Source organism: Diachasma alloeum, unplaced genomic scaffold (assembly GCF_001412515.2).
Source record: "Diachasma alloeum isolate Michigan unplaced genomic scaffold, Dall2.0 Dall_scaffold_00314, whole genome shotgun sequence".
In the NCBI taxonomy this organism is placed as follows: Eukaryota; Metazoa; Arthropoda; class Insecta; order Hymenoptera; family Braconidae; genus Diachasma; species Diachasma alloeum.
The window spans coordinates 25,865-48,153 of NW_021680453.1; the positions used below are offsets into that span (position 1 = coordinate 25,865).

At 37.7% G+C, this 22,289-nt stretch overlaps 1 protein-coding gene across 4 annotated transcripts in view; it reads right to left on the minus strand.

Annotated features, from left to right (window-relative positions):
* The window catches only part of LOC107039975 (ubiquitin-conjugating enzyme E2 variant 2), a 42,681-nt gene that overhangs the window by 12,189 nt on the left and 8,203 nt on the right, over window positions 1–22,289 (minus strand). Inside the window, exons 1-3 of one of the 4 annotated variants that reach the window (XM_015259859.2) lie at window positions 5,778–5,867; window positions 3,186–3,328; window positions 2,971–3,099 (exon numbers count right to left, since the gene is read on the minus strand). In XM_015259859.2, coding sequence (XP_015115345.1) covers window positions 2,971–3,099; window positions 3,186–3,328; window positions 5,778–5,850 — 345 coding nt within the window. In that variant the 5' untranslated portion in view covers window positions 5,851–5,867. Of the gene's footprint in view, window positions 1–2,970; window positions 3,100–3,185; window positions 3,329–3,434; window positions 3,668–5,777; window positions 5,868–22,289 lie in introns of those variants that run through there. The other 3 variants (XM_015259857.2, XM_015259858.2, XM_015259860.1) reach the window with 3 other exon arrangements.

Here is a 22,289-nt window from a genome sequence, read left to right on the forward strand (position 1 = left end):
GCTTTTCTTTATTTTCCAGAAATTTAATGATGAATTTCTGATTTGACTGCACGAGAACTCATGCCATTGGGTGACTAAGTCTGGCCGCTTGGCCATAATCCTTGCAATCACACATCCCTAATGATATGAAGAAGCTCTGGGAAACGCGAGAGGAATTCCGGAAGCTCTCATGTCGATCATTCACGCCTTTTTCTTGATTTCCCAGAAATTGAATGATGAATTTCTGATTTGACTGCACGTAAATGGACGCCATTGGGCGAATAAGTTGTGGCGGAATCCCGAAATTAAACAAAATCATTGGCTAGGTGTGTGGACGATGTATCTCAAGCGCATTTGAGATGACTTAATGTGATCTCCTGGAATATCTGTTTTTCCATTGTCCTGGAGGAATTTTTTGGTTTCACAAGGCCACTGACATCAGGCGCATGCGCCGAGGTTTTCTGAAATCATATCGAATTATGGGTTGGTTGTGTAGATGATATATTCTAGAGTGTTCTTCGGTGGCGTCATTTTTAGTCCAAGTAATATTCATTTTTCCATCGTTTTTGGAAAATTTTGGGCTATCTGTGCTATTGACTCCAAGCGCATGCGCCAAGGAATTCCTAAATCACAACAAATCGTGGGCTGGGGATGCGAATGATCTATCTCAGAGTAATTTGCGATTACGTAATTTTGCATCTGTAAAATATCGATTTTTCCTTTCGGTGTGAGGAATTGATGGGGATTTAGTTGTTTTTAGGTCACTGACATCAGACGCATGCGCCGAGGAATTGCAAAAGCATACCAAATCATGGAGTGGCACTGCTGATGCTATATTCCAAAAAAATCTCTGTTGCCATCATTGTAAATGTCCGAAATGACAATTTTACCAAGATTTTTCAAGAATGTTTGAGAATTTTCGAGTAATTATGCGCCGAGGAGAGAAGGGAAGTGGGTTTAACATTAATTGGATTGGTAAATGACAGGCTTGACGAATGGTATTTGGACTCCCCTCCCCCTACAAAAAAAAAATTCAATATTTCAATTTAATATTCTCTTTATTTATTTTCCCTGAAAGGAATTGGGCCGCGAGGGGCCGAGGGGGAATGTGGGAAAATGAACTACGCCAAAAAAGTAACAAAAATGGAGAGAAAAAAAAAATTTAACTATTTCCAAAAAGTTTTGTTGCGGCCCTGAAATAAGTAGTAACGGACTATGAAAAAAAAGTCGGCCAAAATTATTTTAAAAAATTAAAAATTTTAGAATGGTCTGATCCAAAAATGGAGGAGGAACTTTACACTTCAAAAAGCACCCTCTTCAATACCCTTCATGGAAAAATAGTAGTTGCGGGACACCCTGTATATCAACATGAAAAAATACCAGTGGAATTATCAAAAATTATCAGTTGACTACCGTGTTGACTATATAAAATAACAATTAAATATTGAAATTCTATTGATTGAAATTTGGATGGGAACCATTCTCGAGATAATTTAATAATTAACCAAATGAAATTTGTTAAGTTTTTACATAAGGTCGGTTGCACCAAGCCCTGTTAGCCAAATAAATCGTCTGAATAAATCTGAATAAATCTATCTCTAGAGTAAATTTATTCCCCAGTTGAACAATTTTAAGAATTCGTTGTAGAAAACTTTTATTTAGTCATTCGGTCATGAATATCGACTAAATACTTCATACTTGTTGATATTATTGGTGAGTAGCGATTATACATCGATACACTACGTTTTTTGGTGAAATAACTGAGATAAACATTCAATCGAAATTGATCGATAGATTATTTTTATTTATTCCGATATTTAATTGAGGATTTTCTTAACTGGGTTTGGTGCAATCGGGCCATAGACCCAGAAATACAATGTATTATTATCAATTGAATGGATTTCATTCCGGGATAGAAATACATGCATCTGTCATTGATGAAGTATGTCAAAAGTACATTAAAATCAATTGATAATGAACGATTTTATTCCTGGGTCAATAGAGAAATCTGACAAAATTAATCGACTAGATCGAATTCATTTTAGGGGACTAAAGGGTACATTGGTCGAATGGGGTTTGTCAAGTGGTATAAAGGGTAAATTGGTCCGTTTTCAATTATCAACAAATCAAGAGCGGCACATTAAAATTCATCAATAATTTTTTTCTTTTCAAGGCCCGGGTGTACTATCTTTCGAATGTTATCTGGATTTTTTTCATCTTTCGTAATCCAAAATTGTCAATTGAGTGGTACATCATGTAGAAATTCCCAAAAATTATGATAGAATGATAAAAAAAAATATAAAAAATTCTGAACTTTTTCAAAGAGCGTTTTTAATTGAGATTCAGAATGAGTTGAACAAAATGGAAATTACAAATATCTGATTCGCCATGGTAAATTATCTATTAGCTATCGTTTTCCATGGTAGATAACAATACACTAACTGCTCATGGGAAGTGACAGCTAGGTATCTCAATTTTCAAAACAGTGCCATTTTTATGTGATAAAAGTGTGATTAAAAAATTCTCTAAAATATTACAACTTTTTTCAAAGAGCCTTTTCCGTAATAAATGTCCCTGTGCAGTGTGGGAAAACATTTACGAAATCAGTCTTCCCCCTGCATGATATTGGGTGACAGGCCGCCATTTGTCACCGTAAATCAGATACATTTTTGAATTTCGTGTTATTCAACTTACTCTGAATATAAATTAAAAACGCTCTTTGAAAAAATTAACAATTTTTTCTACTTTTTTTTGATTATTCATTCATAATTTTTCAAAACTTCTACATGATGCAGGACTTAATTGACAATTTCAGATGACGAACGATGAAAAAAAACATCGAGATAACGTTCGAAAGATAGTACACCCGGGCCTTAAAGGTATTTTTCAGGTGTCATTTTTCGAAATGATGATCAACGAAGATCCATTTTACCTCACCTACACCCAACTCTACCGAACCAGTAAAACTAAAAAGAACCAAAAATAATTTACTACCGCTCCAGTGGTAATGTTGATGCAGTTCATATTAATCCTGCTCAGAAATCTCACGTTTGGAGCATCATCAGGATATCGCTGACCACAGTCTATCTTTAAACTATACATTCTATTCTCGTATGGCGTCTGAAACCAAAAATCCCCATTATCTTCATCATCCTCCTCACATTCCTCAAATATCTGTCAATACATAAAAAATTGAAGATCCTCACCCTGGGCGGTCCTATAATCATCCCAGTCCAGTGAGTGAGAGTCATGTCATCATCGTTCTCCAGTCCCCAACTGATAGTTCCATCCCCTACCCCTTTCTGTCCCTGCTCTAGCTCCTCTAATAGACGAAAGTTCCTCGGAACGACTGAAAGGAAGAAATTGCAATCAGTCAATTGTGACAGGAGTTGGTATAGATAAATATTGCCTGGATATTTTATAATAATCGATTGAAAATTAGACGTTTTTGAAACCTATTATTTCGGTCATGACGTCACAAATGGCATAAGTAATGCTGAGAGTGGAGTGGCCGTCATCCATTGGATAAGGCGCACGTGAAGATTGGGTTAGATTGGTTTGAGCCATTCTGTGATTGGTCGAGCGTTCGATCACCCTTGTGATGTCATTAGCGATTTCAACGCATTTGAAATTTTCAACTTTCGTCAATCAATTATAAATAAACGATGAATATTTATAATGTTCATAAATAAAAAATTAATCATTTAACGCGGCTCAAGCGTAGCTATATACAGGTTGTAACTTTATTCGTAGAATACCTCCCGGGCGCAGGCCCCCCTTGAATGCTAGAAAAATGAAAAAAAAATTAATGATTTAACCAATTTTGAGTAATCAACGATTAACAGAGGCTAATGAGGAGGCCGGTTTATGGCGCGTAAGAGTGAATGGTAAGGGGTTGAGTGAGGTTTAGTAACAGGGAGTCTATTCTCGAGTTGAAATCGTGTGTTCGATTTCAATAGGTCGCATGCGACTCGTAGTACGTCTTAAAGGCCGTTGTTGAAGTCGAACGTACGATTTCAATTCGAGAATAGGCTCCCAGAGCGTTAGAGCCACTGATCTCTATACTAACTGGATAGACTATCCTTCTTCTTCTGTTCGGTATGGTTATCCTCTGACTATTGTAGAGGCAAGCACCATTTCTCCTCCATATAATGACATCTGTCCAATGCTTCGAGAAACTCGAAATCAGGACAACTTTCAGTTCATAAAATCCAAAAGGAGATGTCAGAGAACTCTCATAGAGGGAAGCACTGATTTAAATCTACTAGCAGCTTGACTCGAAAACATTCCAAAATTTGTTTTGTCTTGATGTGAATGTCCAATATACTGGATCCCTAAATCCCAAGGTCACTGTTTGTTTTGAAAATCTTTATTATACTGTCCGAGCCTTGGAATGCGAATTCTGACCTTCGAGGAGATTCGATTCCAAAGGCTAAAATAAAATATCGTCCAAACACTATCAATTCATTGAGTTTAATTCACTGAATGAAAAACTGGATGAAAAACTTAATTCGCTATCAGATTTAGTTCTTCGGTCCTATAATTAATTTTCAGATGTGATAAATTTCTGGTTTTAAAATTCTTCGAAACACTTAACCACTGATGGAACAATCTAGCACTTAAACTGTCCTTATTGAATTTCCGGGGAGTCCGTCGACAACTATTTAAAAATTGTTGTAAATTATCGGAACCGCCAACCTTTACTTTTGGAAGAAAGAAATGAAGATATAGGAAAAGGAGAAAAGAAGAAAAAAGAAATAAAAGAAGGGGATAGAAAGGAACTAAAAGTAAAGGGACAAGGTAGAATATATTCTACGAGGCGGACGAACATCTGTCTCGTATGGCGGCTGCCGGCGAACTCCATAGACTATCCTGTAAGACACTGGTGGCCCAAGTTGGACGTTTACCCAGTGCCTCCGTTGTACGGTCTAGGAACTAAGCGCGCCGTTAGCGCGCTTGCGCGACCGTAGTCGCATAGTGGAGGGTCGGTAATGTGACCTGGTAAAGTTGGAAAATTGAATGGACATTTTTCTGATGTTGTATTAGACAATATCGAGATTTGAAGGGAGGATTTTCATTGTCGTCAATTGAAATGATAACTGGGACGATTGCCGGGGGGAATAAACACAGAAAGTGGAAAAACCATTCATCTTCCGACAAATTCTTACATGAATATAAATCCTCTTTTTAAAATAGATATTGTGTGGTGCAATGAGGTGACATTATCGTTACAGGAGAGGATGAAACAAAAAGATAATAGAAGCTCGATTTTGATCAGGTTTAAGTGAAATAGCATGGGCGGAGTGATAAGGACAATTCCATGCAGATCTAATTGAAATATAATAAAATAAAATAAAAAAATCTAATTGAAATAATTCTATCTTTTTCTGCAATAGAAAATGACACGTGGGATTTATTAAAATTATTTTTCATAATTTCAAGGACTAATACAATACAACAAAGACATTATTCAACAGACTGTGCGAGTTATATCACCGCCAGTTTTATTATTTTATCACCATTAGTGAGCTTCTCATATCTCCAAATTATTGCCTTGCATTGTCGAATGCAATTCATATTTACTCTTTCTTTTTATTATGTTTGGAGCCTATGTTTCATATACATTACCTCCTGCAATATCTCCTTATAGTTGCATTACACATTTCACTGATACAAAATCAGAAACTTATGGAAAGACAATTCTTCCGATTTGGTGGATCTTTTTTTGCAGTATTCACACCGAACCATTTTTGTGAAAGTTTACAGAATGGAAGGAACGAATTATTTCGTAAACTCACTGACAACTGAACTCTTCCTAAAGACATTCGTCAACAGGTAATGCCCAGGTATTCGTTGTTGATTGGCAGTCATACCGAAATGACAGATATTTGGGGGTTATGGGACCAGAAAAATGACAGTCAGACAACCATCCCCACTATCTAGCATTCTAGTCGCGCAAGCGCATTGGGGCATCCTGTAGTTCTGAGGCCATACAAGGGAGAATGGACCATATGAGAATGGTCTTCGGTTTTGGTTAGAATTCTCCCCACTCCCATGGTAGGAGCTACGAACTCGGAATAGTGGGGGTAAAACCGAAGACCACTCTCATACGGTCGCGACGATATTCAAGGCCCTCAGTTTCCAGCAGGGTTGCCAGATTGGGCGACTTGGCGCCAAATGGGCGACTTTCAACTCACGTTTGGCGCCTTATTTTGATTGTTGGCGACTTGGCGACAATTGGGCTACTTTCAAATTTTAGCAGTTAGAAATGAAATGTATGAATATACGTTTTTTTTTCCATAAAATGAAGAGAAACTCTTCGTTGCTAATTCGTTACAATTCTACCTCATATTCTGGTAGTCATGTATAACTTACGGCTCTCGAGAAACAAGAACACGAAATATTATAATGTCCCAGTTCAACGATTGTGATCACAGACCTCACCATGCTATTTGTTTATCAACAAACGGTACAGATACTATACACTGGGAAAAAAAAGTTCGTGAAGACAGTGAAGGCTACCAACTTAAATTCTCCCCAGTGTACATTCGCACTTTTGGAAATGCGGTAGTAACTCTCGATTACTGCCAGCGAGCCGACTTAAACTGATTCAGTTATCAGATACTCGTTGGCTTTCTATTAGTAGTGCGGTTGATAGAGTTTTAGACCAATGAGTTGAGTTGAAACTTAATTTTGAAATTGCTGCTAAAACTGAGAAAAATTACACGGCGAGGCAACTGAACTCGATGCTCCAAGATGATGTTAACCGTTTATATCTCGTATTTTTAAAACCGATTCTTCACGAGATGCAAAAACTGAATATTGTATTTCAATCTGATAAAGTTGATGTAGGCTCTGCCTCAGAGGCTATGTACCTGACGTTCCTTACTTTCGCTAGCAAACTATTAAAACCTGCATTTATGGTTCAAGTTCATGATGGGGTTCCTCTCCTCAATCAGGTATGTGATGCATTGAAGAATGAATTAGCTTTTTTACCTGTTGAGGCGGTAGATTTTGGGCATGGATTTACACGAGAATTGTCCGAATATCAAATAGATTCAGTTCCAGCTTTGAATTTAAAACAAAGATGTTTCAATTTTTTAAAAGTTCTCTTGGATCAAATGGCTCAGAGATTGCCCGACAAAACAGATATTTTTAAACAGTATAAATTGTTCAGTCCATCAACATGTTTGAATCATGATAGGCCAAAATTCGCCAATGTTTTCAAAATATTGAAAAACTTCATTAATTCAGAACATGATGAATCATTGTATGAGTTACAGTGGGATAAGCTTTTGTTTATTGAATGGAAAAAGCTATTGTCTGGCAAACAGTCATCAAATATCGTTGAATGTTGGGCAAAACTTTACGTGCATCAAGATGCTTCAGGGAAATATTTTTTCAGAGAATTAGCTGCCGCGGTCATCAAGATGTTGACTGTTCCAACAAGCAATGCTTGCGTCGAGCGAGTTTTTTCCATCATGAACTTGACAAAAACGAAAACAAGGAATAAAATGGAAATGGAACTCCTACAATCACTGTTGCAAATTAAGGTACATTTTCAAGTTTTTGGTAAATGCTGTTCCACGTTTGAACCGACTCCCACTATGGTAGGACTTTTTAATTCAAAAAATATGTACACCGCAACGACTGACAGTACAAGTGAAGAGACACGACAAATGGAAGAAGTTTTCAAACTCTTCACCGAAGTGGATAATTAAGGGAAAAGTCGGATTTATTATGAACGTTTTAGACTATAAGTAGTTGAAGTGATGTGAAAGATTTTATATTTGATATATTTTGTTTTCTATGAGTAAATATACCTTTATCATGTAATGATAATTTTATTGTATCCATTACATATGTGATATGTTAGAAAATATGAAATTCTATGTGACAAAAAAAGTCTAATCTCATCGAAAATGACTATTTTGGCTTGTATTTGTAATATGCTATTACGAAAAATAACTGTTATAGAAAAATATTGGCCCTTGATTTATTTGACTAAATAAAATGATTTTATAACATTAAATATACATCTCCGTCATTTACATTCACCAACTCATCAATAATATACATGTATATATAGATGCAAGTGATGTTGACATTGATTATTTAAATGAAAAAAAAATAATAGTGAATTTGGCGATTTTTTGGCGACACTAGCGTCGACTGGTGGCAATTTTGGCGACATAGAAGGTGGCCGTTGGCGACGAGAGCTCTCATTTATCTGGCAACCCTGGTTTCCAGCGTACTCGGCCCGTAAGGATAGTCTATCCAGTCAGTATAGAGATCAGTGGTTAGAGCTGTCGAAACTTGAGAGAGAGAGAAGCGGAGTGAATTTCATGTCGATACCCATATAGTATCGGGAAGTGGCGCGCTCAGGCAACGAAATTTCGAGTTGAATTGAGTTGCTCACCGCCTGCCCCTTCTTTCGACAAACAAATTTTGATTTTTAATACCCTCTTGTTTGCTCACCTCAATTGTTCTCGCCCACAATCAACATGAATAAAATTATATATATATATATATATATATATATATATATATATAATGTTTTTTTCTAGCCTTTCTATTGTCTATTCTAAACGTTAACGTTATTAGTGAGTACCGCGCTGACCTATGTCCGTTGACCCGAAGGGTCACGGAGATGTTCGGAGATGGCTGAAGTAGTCGACCGTGAATAACATGGAGATTTTAGTTGCGTTTCGAACATACTTTTTAAAATAATCTGATTGAAATCGGAAATTGTTGAAAAATGAGGAGAGGGTTATGAATTAATTTCCTAAAAAACTGAAAAAATTTCTTGAATTCTTTGGAAAATTTCACAGTTTTCCAGATAACCGGAGAGCTTCAAAGATTTTTCTCGAATTATGTGGGAAACTGAAGAACTTTCATGAATTTGGTAAAGTTTGGAATTTATGTATGAAAATCTAAGAAGCAAGAATTAATCATTTTTGCGTATGATAAATATGAAAAAATTAAAATTTGGGAAATGAAGAATTATTTGTAAGTTGAAAAAATTTAGAAATACTGTTTTTTTTCTCATGATCAACAATTAGGCAATTTAGACATGTTTTGATATAAAGATAAACTTCACACATGAAAAAATGAACAATATGACGCAGAACAAATTTTTGGAATTTGAAGAAATTGAAAATACCAGGGATTTTTTTCAGCGACTTCACGTGACTCATTGACCAATCAGAATTGAGGATTAGCGGTCAGACAATTTCGAGATAATTTCGGTATAAAATAACTTCAGGTTTCTTTCATCTTTAGTAAATAAGATCCGATCAATACCCGTAATTGTTGCAAAATAAAGGAAGTGTTATGAATCAACAAAAGCAAACAATTTTTTGGGAATTATTCATGAAAACCTGTGGAGTTTCTAGAAAACCGAATAATTTTTTAGATTCTTTTCGAATGAAAAGAAAAATCACACGTTTCTCTAGACTTTTCTGAGAAACTGGCGAATTTTCTCGGTTTTATAAGAAACCGGCGAATTTTTTTAGAATTCTCTAGAAAAAAAAATATTTTTTCGAATTTTTCAGAACAGTAAAGTATTTCCTAGAAAATCTGATCATTTTCTCGAACTTTTTAGGAAACCGGAGAATTTTCTAGAGTTTTCTTGAAAACCAGCGAATTCTCTAGAATTTTCTAAAATACCGGAGAATTTCCTCGAATCTTCTAGAAAATCGAAGAATTTCCTAGAACTCTCTCGAAAACCGGCGAATTTTCTAGAATTTTCTAGACAACCTGAGAATTTTTTCAAATTTTTTAGAAAACCAGAGAATTCGTTAAAATTGTCCAGAAAACAGGATAACTTCCTCGAATTTTCTAGAAACTGCTTGAATTCTCTCGAATTTTCCAGAAACTCCTCGAATTCCCTCCAAATTTCACGAAACTCTAAATGCCCTCGAAATTCCTAGAAACTCCTTGAATTACCTCGAAATGTCTAGAATTTTCTAGAATTCCGATAAATGGTGCTAAACATAAGGACCGTTTTTCAAAATGACCGACCCCGACATAATGAAACTATAGACGTATCCACGTTAAAATGAGAGTGAATTAAATTTATTACATTCGCAAAAAAGAAGGTAATGAAAAAAATTAAAATGAATGAAATTCATAAAATTACATGATGAATGAAAATCCAAAAAGAAAGAATCAATTAATTTTGTGCATGATAAACACGAGCAAATTGGAAAATATGACGCTAAGAATAATTCGTAAGTTTGAAGAATTTGAAAATACCGCGTGTTTTTCACTGACCAATCAGAATTGAGGATTAGCGGTCAGGCGATTTCGAGATATACAATCGTCAACAAAAGTTCTGTCCTACTAACCTTAACTAAGTGAGGGCTCATGGCCAATGAGGAATGAGGGATATCCTTAACTGGCCAATCACATGCCATACTCAGTTCAAGCTAGGACAGAATTTATGTTGACAATTGTATCTATATATTACTTAAGCGATTCGAGATATATCGAATGTATCTCCTTTTATAGGTAGGAATATATTTCATTAAAAGGTTGAATATCTTTCTGTAGATACCATGTAACATGGAGTTATAGTTGTGTGCCTGTTACAAGGACAGTGAATAGACCTTTTCATTCTGAGAGTCACTAGATTTGCGGACACTTTTTTCCCATGTTAATTCCCCTAGGATTTGCGGACACTTTATCGAATTTACATATAAATCATGGTTTTTGAGCGCTCAAGTGTATATCATTGTAAAGTTCAATATTTATCAGAATTTTCCATGGTTTTTTCGGAGATTTTTTCGTTGAATGAACGAAATAAATATTTCCCCTAGATTTCCAGAATGCAAAGGTCTATTGCTACGGATTCATTCGGAAGCTTACTACCAATGGAATTGGTGGAAATAAAAAAAAGCAAAGGACTTATAACGCAACAAGTAACGGTCACATGCCTTCTCCCGGATAGGCTCGAACCCCTGCTTGTTTAATTGCACTTTCGTTATGATCTGATGAGAATTGGCGAAATATGAAGGTCAGAACGAGCTGGCGGTCGGCTATTTTGTCGTCGCGCCGAGAGACAGATAATCTGCTCAGATAGTGTCGCCGTACATGGTGAGGGCGCTTAAATCTGAAAAGACTATCTGCTTCTCGGCGCGAAGACAAAAAAGTTTTTTAACCTCTCTTAAAATTATTAGATTGCACCTCTATTGATCACAGGACAACTGATCACGACAATTGATCACAGGAGAAGTGATCACATCGACAAGTCACCACAAATCCTTCTATCACAAGCTGTTTTGATCACTATGCAATCGTCAATGATGAGCCCAGGACCAATAATATGATGGAAGGTTAATGCTCAATCAATATCAATAATGCTTTTCATCAACGTGTTGGTAGAAATTATGAGCAGTTGGACAGATTTATCAATGCTTTGAAAGTCGAGCAAGCGTCATCTAAAGTGATTTGGGAGCAATTTAATGCTGGCCGTCGCATTTCATCAAGGAAGCGGAAGAAATACTGTGATTACAATACTGTGATTACCGCTCGGCTCTATGCGGTGGTAGTCAACGCTTGCTCGACTTTCAAAGCATTGATAAATCTGCCCAACTGCTCATGATTTCTACCAACACATTGATGAAAAGCATTATGCCAACCTTCCATCATATTATTGGCTCTGGGCTCATCATTGACGACTGCATAGTGATCAAAACAGTGTTCAAAACAGCTTGTGATAGGATTTGTGGACTTGTCCATGTGATCAGATTTGTGATCATTTGTCCCGTAATCAACTGTATCCGTGATAAGTAGGGGTGATACCAATTATTTGTTGTCCTATTGACTAAAGATAAAAGAAACGTGAAGTTGTTTTATATCGAAATATCTCGAAACTGCCTGACCGCTAATCCTTAATTCTGATTGGTCAATATGTGACACGAAGTTATTCAAAAAAAAAAAACACGCGGCATTTTCAAATTCTTGAGTGACATAATTTCAAATTCTTCAGTGGTAAATTTTTTTTTCACGTCATCTATATATATATATATATATATATATATATATATATAGATGTTTCACATGTATATATATCATCGGTGAAATTAATAAATTCTGTCCTTTTATGGAGACCGATTATTTAAAAAAATTGAAGATAATTAATTGAAAATGAAAAATTCTTTATAGATTCTTTTACTCTACTTCGCTATTCACTTCAATCATTAGTCGAATTCTCTTTGATTCATTATCAATATTTATAAGATATTCATGAGAAAATTAAATCCAATGAATTCCATTTCTTCATTTCAACAAATGAATAGATCAGCGCGCGCGAGAGCGCCCGCATTGATCTTGTCAAGATAAATGCATAATCGACATAAATGTCGAACTAAAAATACAAATAAGTTCTATCGGCCTACTCTGAATACTTCAGAAATGAGTCAATAAAATAAATTAGGTGAATTCTTGTTTTCTTTTTATATTCTTCCACGTTTAACCATTACTGGATTAATCATCGCTCAACTGTTTCTGGTTAACCCTTATTCTGACCAATTCCACCATTTTGCCCTACTCTCCCCAAAAATTCGATGAAAAGGATCAATTTTGAATTTTTGAAACATTCTTGAAACAAAAAAAAACAATACCGATATATCGGTTCGTCGATTTTTTTTTTTGAAGAATCGGTTTTCTAAAATCAATTTTTTTCATTGATATCGATTTTGACGATTTCGATGTTCCTTTTAACATCGCGCATCCCTATTTTTCAGCCGAAAAATCGTAAATAGGTGTCCTAGTCGTGCACAACCAGTACACCACAGGTGTAGAACTCATGCACAATTAGCGAGTTACAAGGCTACTACTCGTGCGCAATTGATGCACTAATTACACGCACGAGTAGTGCACTTGTGACCCACTAATTGCGCATGAGTTCTGCACCTGTCGTGTACTGGTTGCGCACGACTAGTACACCTATTTTCGGTTTTTCAGATGAAAAACCCCCCGTCCTGGGGTTTGTAAGTTCATTAATAATAAAGTTTCCACGGACACATTCCTTTTCCTCATGAAAAATGGATGGAAAGGCTAGAAAAAAAATTTATTAAAAGAGTCTAGCCGGATAAGCATGAAGAATCTGCCTCCAGCGAATTTCAATGCGGTAATTTTTTCACATATTCATGACCTAAAAAAACAATTCTGTGCAAAATTTCAGATCATTATATTGATTCCCTGAATTTTCATGTTCAAAAAATTGTTTTTTTCAATTTTATTTGTTTTTGCGTACTTAAAAGCTATTTAAAAATCTGAAAAAATTCTGAAAAATTAAAAATATCTCAGAATTGGAGAAAAAAATTTTCATTTTATTTTTTATTGCTGAATGATATTTTTAATCAACACTTCTTTCTTTTAAAAAGTAATTTTTATAGGTACAGATTTTTCTACCACTTTGTCAAAATTTGACGTGATTCTAGCCTCAATTCTCTACATTTTGGAGAAAAAAAAAGTTCTAAAATTCCGACTGGTACACATTCAAAAAAAATAAAAACCATGAATTTTCGCGTTTTTCACTAGAAATCCTTCCATGAATCATCTCTACGGGTCTGTCAATTGATTTCTATGACTAGGCTAGTATTGCGACATATCATACTTCAATAGCAGTAGCTGCGAGGCAAAATGGACCGTAGAGTATGGTGAAACCCCGAAGCAAAATGAAAATTCCATTGAAATTTCGATTTCCATCAAATTTGGATTCAGAAAGCTTTGAAGGATTTCACTGGCTAAAAGAATATCAGTCAGTTATCGGTTAAATATTACCAATCAAATTTTTCATTCTCAAAAAAGTAGATAATTGATGGCAGAGCAGTGTCACTCAACTTCTCTCCCTGAAGTTTCGACAGCTCTAACGCGCTGTTGCTAAACTCCAGTCAACCCCTACCACTCACTCTTACGCGCCATAGCCCGGCATCCTCATTGGCTTTTGTTAATCGTTGATTACTCAAAATTGGTTAAATGATTAATTTTTTTTCATTTTTCTAGCATTCAGGGGGGGGGGGTTCCTGAATCTGTGGCCGGGAGGTATACCATCAATAATTTTACACCCTGTATATTAAAAAAAGTGGTGATTTTTTGAGACATTCCCACGACATATGTTAACCTAGCAGGCAAAAGTGGCAGAATCGAATTTTCAATGTTGGACAATTTGCAGCTTATTATGACCAATTTTTATATGCCTTCAAAAAATTTTTTGCTAATACCGTTTTTGAAAAAAACGTGTCTCTGCTAGCTTTTTTGTAAGTTAGCAGAAAAATTATTCAAAAAATCAATAGAATTTAATTTTCGATATCGGATAATTTAGAGCTAACCAAAAGCTAATTTTCTACGTTTCCGAAAAAAATTTCAGCTAACCCATTCTTTGGAAAAACGGCGTTGATGCTACCTTACCGCAAGTTAGCAGAAAAAATGCTTAAAAAATGAACAAAATTTGGTTTTCGACATGGGATACTTTACAGCTCATAAGCAATTATTTTTCACGTTTCAAAAAATTGCAGAATTTTTTTTTTCAACAAATATATTATTATTTTTGGTTCCATATGTATACCCTCTCGAGTTTTACATTTTGTTCTCTTCCCTATCTGCGTTACCATGGGCCGACTTACTTTATCACCAACTGCACCCCATTCGGGATTGGACTGCCAGGGAAACCATGGAAAACCTCAGTCGTGCAGCCGGCCGATAACGCAGGGATTCCACTGAGTCCATTGGTCACACTGACTCAATGGGTACAGTGGTTGCCTACATTCGTGCCTAGTGACTGTAGTCCCACGCGGTTAGGTGGGCCGAAGCGGACACCCATCCAAGTACTGGGCAGACTGAACGCTGCTTAGCTTGGATGACCGCCGGAGCCACACACTCCCCGCGTGACCACTACAGCCACTCTCAAAAAAATATAATTTTTTAAATAAAAAAAAATAATTTTTTGAATAAAAAAAAATAATTTTTTAAATAAAAAAATTTCAATTTTTCTTTTTAAACGACGCATTTACATACTTTTGACGAAAATATAGAAATTAACTCAATCTCATTTATAAAAGTGGCAAAAAAAATCATTTTTCTCATTGCATAATTGAAAAATCATTACCAAATAACTTCCTCCGGGTCGGGAAGTTGAAAATAATACTAAAATAAAAATTTCTAAAATAGACCATACATTAGAAAGCATATTTCTAATCTTTTAGCAACAAAACTATACGCACTTACAGGAAATGCAATTATCCACTTGTTTTATTTTTTGAAACGTGAAAAAATAGCTGCTAATGAGCTTTAAATAATCGGATGTCAAAAATCAAATTTTGTTCATTTTTGAATCATTTATTCGCTAATATATGGCAAGTTTTGGATGCACGGAGAGAAAAGTCAGGGAAAAATTCTAGGGCTCTGCACCAGAAACGAGGCGCAAACTGCCGAACTCCCATATTTTAATCGAAATAAGAATAAAAATTCTAGATCAGCACGGAAATTTTGCTGTAAGTTGATCAATTTTTGTAAAGAAGCACGAGAAAAATTCTAGAGCTGGCACTAGAAAATTTCCCGGTGTCAATTTTGTGGGGAATTCCGTCGAAAATTGTGAGAAAAACTTCATTAATTCTTGGTAACATTAGAAATTTTATTGTGCAGTTGGAGAATTTTTCTAGTGCAAGCACTAGAATTTTTGCCATTCTTCCTATCCTCGTACGTGTCCGCGCGACATCGGCAACGTTCGGCTCGCTGAAGTGAGTCGAACAGCTGCAGTCGGGATTCCCGAGTGGAGACTTACAAATGACGTCTTCAACGTCGGGTAACGTTAGCGCGTGTTCTGCAGAATTATGTGATAATCAGGGATTATTGGGCAAATTTTTCTCTGAAAGTGTGACTAACCATATCAAATTCGTACAAATTGTTGAAAATTACTGATATTATTCAGTGATGACGTTTTAAGATAATGTAATTCCCTGTAATCGTGGAACAAGTGCAATAAAAAAAATCTATAAAAATAATTTGTTGGCTTAAGGCTCATTTTTGTTGATACTGTAGTACATTAATTTAAATAACGTTGATGTTATTAATGAATAATTAAGGGGAAAAAAATAAAAATTGTCGCCGGGGAAAATTTTTTTGTTTGTCGAGTAATTTTTCGTTTGCCGATAAAGAAGATTTCGTGATGAAACGACAAATTTTCTAGTACCGAAGGGAAAAATATCATGTGCTGGTACATTGCGTTTCAATTCTAGTGCAGCACTAGAATTTTTCCCGGAATTTCCCCACAAAAATTCTCAGACTTTTCTCTCAAATTAGCTCATAATAAGCCGCAATGCTATTGTTTTCCGAACGACATAAACATGAAAACTTTTTGAGAACGTAGAAAATTAGCTCTTAATCAGTATTAAATTATNAAAAAAATAAAAATTGTGGCCGGGGAAAATTTTTTTGTTTGTCGAGTAATTTTTCGTTTGCCGATAAAGAAGATTTCGTGATGAAACGACAAATTTTCTAGTACCGAAGGGAAAAATATCATGTGCTGGTACATTGCGTTTCAATTCTAGTGCAGCACTAGAATTTTTCCCGGAATTTCCCCACAAAAATTCTCAGACTTTTCTCTCAAATTAGCTCATAATAAGCCGCAATGCTATTGTTTTCCGAACGACATAAACATGAAAACTTTTTGAGAACGTAGAAAATTAGCTCTTAATCAGTATTAAATTATTTGATATCGAAAATCGAATTCTAGTGATTTAAATAATTTTTCTGCTAACATACAAAAAAAATAGTATGAATACGTTTTTTTTTCTTAAAAATGGCATTAGCAGAAAATTTTTTGGAAGTATATAAATTAGCTCATAATAAGCCGCAACGCTATTGTTTTTCGAACGGCATAAACATGAAAACTTTTGAAATTATAACAACTTATCTGGTAATGATTTTTCAATTATGTAATGTCAAAAATGATATTTTTGCTACTTTTATAAATGAGATGTAGTTCATTTCTACATTTTGGTCAAAAGTATGTCAATGCGTCGTTTTGTGAAAAAAAAAAAACAAAAATTTTTTGAAAAAAAAAATGATTTTTTGAAACGTGAAAAAATAGCTGCTAATGAGCTTTAAATTATCCCATGTCGAAAACCAAATTTTGTTCATTTTTTAAGCATTTTTTCTGCTAACTTGCGGTAAGGTAGCATCAACGCCGTTTTTTCAAAAACTGGGTTAGCTGAAATTTTTTTTGGAAACGTAGAAAATTAGCTCTTAATTAGCTTTAAATTATCCGATATCGGAAATTGAATTCTATTGATTTTTTAAATGATTATTCTCCTAACTCACAAAAAAACTAGCATGAATACGTTTTTTTTAAAAAGTGCATTAGCAGAAAATTTTTTAGATGCATATAAAATTAGCTCATAATAAGTCGCAACGCTATTGTTTTCCGAACGGCATAAAGATGAAAACTTTTGGAATAATAAAAAATTATCTGATAATGATTTTTCAATTATCCAATGTATGACGCTGAAACTAGCGGGAGACCGCAGCGGGAGATATGGTGGAGGACTGTACGGCTCCCACTACCGCGACTCACTGTACGTTCCCATCTCGTTAAATTACAAAAATTAATACAAAGCAAAGCCGTGAAAAATTAAAAATATTGTCTATTTGTACCTGAGGGATGGGGGAAGACTAATGGGGGGGGAGATATATCGGTGCACTCAGTAGGGGATTTTTAATTGATTTTTACAAATCCGAGTGAAAAAAAAAGAATTATAATCAAACGCAAACACTTGGGGTCAAATTTTTTTTTGAAAATGCACCGGAGGAGTTGGGGGTTGATCCTCGTTTGGAATTTTACCAGTGCCCTAATTAGGAAATTTTTCATTAATTTTTGAAAATCAATTCCACCAAGTCTTCGGGATAAATAAAGGTCAATTATCCAACGCAAACACTTGGGGTCAACATTTTTCTTGGCAAATGCACCGAGGGGGTTGGGGGTTGATTCCCATTTGGAATTTTACCGGTGCCCTAATTAGGGAATTTTTAATTAATTTTTGAAAATTTTTGATGATCGAACCTTCTGTTATTTCCCTCTATTTCCTCCTTTATCGCCTTTACTTTTTCCTTCACTTCCGTTATCAATCCTTCTATTGTCTCCTTTTTCCACTCTATTTTCTCCAGTTTCTTCCTCATCTTCTCCCTCTCCTTCTGTCCCCAAAACGATACCCTGATTATCTTCTTTTTCCTGCTCCTTCCCCTCATCTCCTTCCCTCCGCTCTCTTTCCTTCTCATCGTTACCACCAGCGGGAAATGATCCGAGTTACATTTTGCTCCGACCTCCATTCTCTCTATTTCCTCTCTCCCCCTCTCCTCCACCAACACATAATCAATGACTGATCTCTTCGCCCCTCTCTCAAAGGTGAACTCTCCCTCCTCATCTCCCTCACAGTTCCCATTTAGTATAGATTAGCCAGTCTCCTCCAGTAGCTCTATTAGCCTCTTTCCACCTCCTCCCACCTCCTTTCCTCATCGTTAGAGGAGGGTCGTTTCCCGTTCTTCCTCCTTTCCTCTCCCCATCATCCAACATTCCTCTTCCTGTCCCTGTCCTCACATTGAAGCCCCTCCTATTATCTTAATCTCCCCTTAGTTTTCCTCCATCACATATCTTATTTTTTCCAACTTCTGCGTCAGGTCTCCGTTTATATACACCCTCACCACTCTGACCTCCCTCTCCCCATCCTTCACGATTCCCTCCATCCATCACTCCTTTCCCTCTTCCTCCACTTCGACCCCACCCCCCACTGCTCTCCACACATCCCTTTGCTTATTCCCATCATCATGCCTCCCATTGGTCTTCCCTTCTTGTGCTCCTTCGTTGCCGCTTTAACTCTCCACCTGTATCCTTCCGGTAACCTTTTCTTTACTATTTTCCACCCCGCTCTGTTAACCCACGTTTCCGACAGTATCAGTACATCCCATTTCTTCGAACCAATCCAGAATTCTTTATCCTTATTCAGCATCCCCGTTACATTCCAAAACCCTATTTTCCACATATCCCCCCCGTCTCCATGTGCCCTGCTTGCCTCACTTACTGTGTCTCCATCTCCTCTACTGTCCCTGCCTTCTGTCCCGTGCTTGAGCCTGCGACTTCCGTTGCTTCACTCACTTGACCCCCCCCCCTTTCAGAAAATCCTGGCCTTCATTCCTCTTCTTCCTTCTGGCTGTGCCTCTCTGCCATTCCTTCCCCTTCGCGTTTCTCAGTACTTCCCCCACGTCCCACTTCCACAATTCTCCGTCTATCCATACTCTGCCTCTCCCTACTTCTACTTCTTTCTCCAGTTTGCCCTCTTCTTCGGCTATACCCTCCAATAACCACTGTGTCCTCCTCTCCTTCCTTGTGAGATCTCTAGCCTCTCCTTTCTTCCCCTCAACTTGGCCTTGTTCTGCATCACCCTTCTTTTGTGCCCTTTATCCCCTAGACCCAATAACACCGACTCCCCTCCCCACCTGTCCTTTCCACCTATTTTTCTGGCCCACCATCTGGGGGGGGTTATCTGTATCCCCTCTATTCCCATCACGTCCCTTATCAACTCTTCCGCCTCTCCCATCCCCATCTCCCACTTTTATCCTCCTAATCATCATATTTTTCCTCCTCTTTTCCCTCTTCAACTTCTTTTCTCTCCACTCAAGTTCTCTCAGCCTGCCATCTATTCCCGCGTCCACAGCCTTCCCTCCCCCTTTCTTTCCCTGCACAGATGTTTTCCCCTTTCTTAAGTCCTCTATCACTTTCTCCAGCTGTTCAATCCTCTCGCACTTCTTCTCCATTTCCGCCATCCTTTTGTTGATCTCTTCCTTGTCTCTCTTTCCCTCCACCTGAGCCGTCAACGCCTTATTCTCCATACCGTTTAGTTTATCCCAAATCCTCCCCTTTTCCTCCTCCCATTTTCCCTCCCATCTCTCCCAGCTCTCCTTTACCTTTTTAGTCTCCTCTCTCGTGTTTCCACTATCCTCTTTTACCTCCTTCAGAGCCTCCAGCGTTTCCAGTGTGAAGGATTGCATGAGGTTCACTCGGCTTTCAGTTACCTTCTCCTTTCCCCCTACCCTCAATTCCTCTCCCTTCTTTTTCTTCGCCTCCGTTTTGGCCGCTGCATCCCCCGATCCCAAGCTCCTTCTCCTCTTCTCGCTCTCCTCCGCCCGTCTCCTCACTTCCTCCTTCCCGTCTCTTTCCCTCCTTCTTTCCATTTCCTCTTGTCTGGAATTATATTCCCTCTGCCTCCTCATTCTCTCTCTTAGTATTTTCTCCGCATCACTTAGCTTCAACTTCCTCCTTCCCATGTTTCCCTCTGCTTCTGAGTCGTCTCCCACCTCATTTTCACCTGCTGACTCGTATATCGTCTCATTCAATCCCTTTTCATCCTTCCCATCTGATTCAATCCCTCCATCGTACTCCTTCCCACTATCTACTCTCTCGTCTGCCTGCTTTTCTCTCCTAACCTCACCTGTCTCCTCTGACTCCCCAATCCGCCCCGTCACACAAGATTGTTGCCAGAAAGTCGCCATCCTTCTTTATCGGTTCTCCTCTTCCTTATCCGCTCCCTTTCTTTCCTAGTTCTTTTTCCTCCAGCCCACTCACTATCGCTCTACCTACACTTTCCCTTCTCGCGTTCCTATCCCCCTTCCCTCCGCGCCCTTCCTCAAGCCTTCCTTCACCACTACCTAATCCCCCCTCCTCTCCCTTCCCGCACCCTTTCTTCTTCCCGCTCCTCACTAACACGCACGCTTCGCCCCTTTCACTTCCTAATCTCAAAAACACTCATTCACACGCTTTCGCCCTTAACACTCCCTATACCCTTTCTTTCAACCTTTCTTCCTCACCTTTTCCACTCTCAGCCTTTCCGCCCTCCCTTAATCCACTCACCCACCGCCCCTTCCCGCACCCTTTCTCCTTCCCGCTCCTCACTAACACGCACGCTTCGCCCCTTTCACTTCCTAATCTCAAAAACACTCATTCACACGCTTTCGCCCTTAACACTCCCTATACCCTTTCTTTCAACCTTTCTTCCTCACCTTTTCCACTCTCAGCCTTTCCGCCCTCCCTTAATCCACTCACCCACCGCCCCTTCCCGCACCCTTTCTCCTTCCCGCTCCTCACTAACACGCACGCTTCGCCCCTTTCACTTCCTAATCTCAAAAACACTCATTCACACGCTTTCGCCCTTAACACTCCCTATACCCTTTCTTTCAACCTTTCTTCCTCACCTTTTCCACTCTCAGCCTTTCCGCCCTCCCTTAATCCACTCACCCACCGCCCCTTCCCGCACCCTTTCTCCTTCCCGCTCCTCACTAACACGCACGCTTCGCCCCTTTCACTTCCTAATCTCAAAAACACTCATTCACACGCTTTCGCCCTTAACACTCCCTATACCCTTTCTTTCAACCTTTCTTCCTCACCTTTTCCACTCTCAGCCTTTCCGCCCTCCCTTAATCCACTCACCCACCGCCCCTTCCCTCCCCAAACTCAAGAAAATGCAAAAACAAAACAAAAATTTTCGCTACACCGGTTTCCCACTACTTTCTCCACGTAGCCCGGAAACGGAAGTCCCTAGGGAATTTTTCATTAATTTTTGAAAATCAATTCCACCAAGTCTTCGGGATAACTAAAGGGTAATTATCCAACGCAAGCACTTGGGGTAAAATTTTTTTTTGGAAAATGCACCGGGGGCTTGGGGGTTGATCCCCATTAAGAATTTTACCGGTGACCTAATTACGGAATTTTTCATCAATTTTTGAAAATCAATTCCACCAAGTCTTCGGGATAAATAAAGGGTAATTATCCAACGCAAACACTTGGGGTCAAAATTTTCTGTGGAAAATGCATCGGTGGGGTTGGGGGTTATTCTCGATTGAGAATTTTCCCGGTGCCCTAATCAGGGGATTTTTGATTTTTTTTTTTGTGAATTCCGAATTGTGTGGACGGCCGAAGGATTTTCATGAGCCCCCCACTGCATTTTCAAAAAAAAAAATTTTGATCCCAAGTGTTTGCATTGGATTATTATCTTTTTTTCCCCCGAGCCCTTGGTGAAATTGATTTTCAGAAATTAATGAAAAATTCCCTAATTAGGGCACCGATAAAATTGTAAATGGGGATCAACCCCCAACCCCTTCGGTGAATTTTCAAAAAAAAAATTTGACCCCAAGTGTTTGCGTTGTATAGTTACCATTCATTGCCCCCTTAAGGCTTAGTGAAATTGATGTTTAAAAATTAATTAAATATCGCCTAATTAGGGTACCGGGAAAATTCTTAATGGGAATCAACCCCC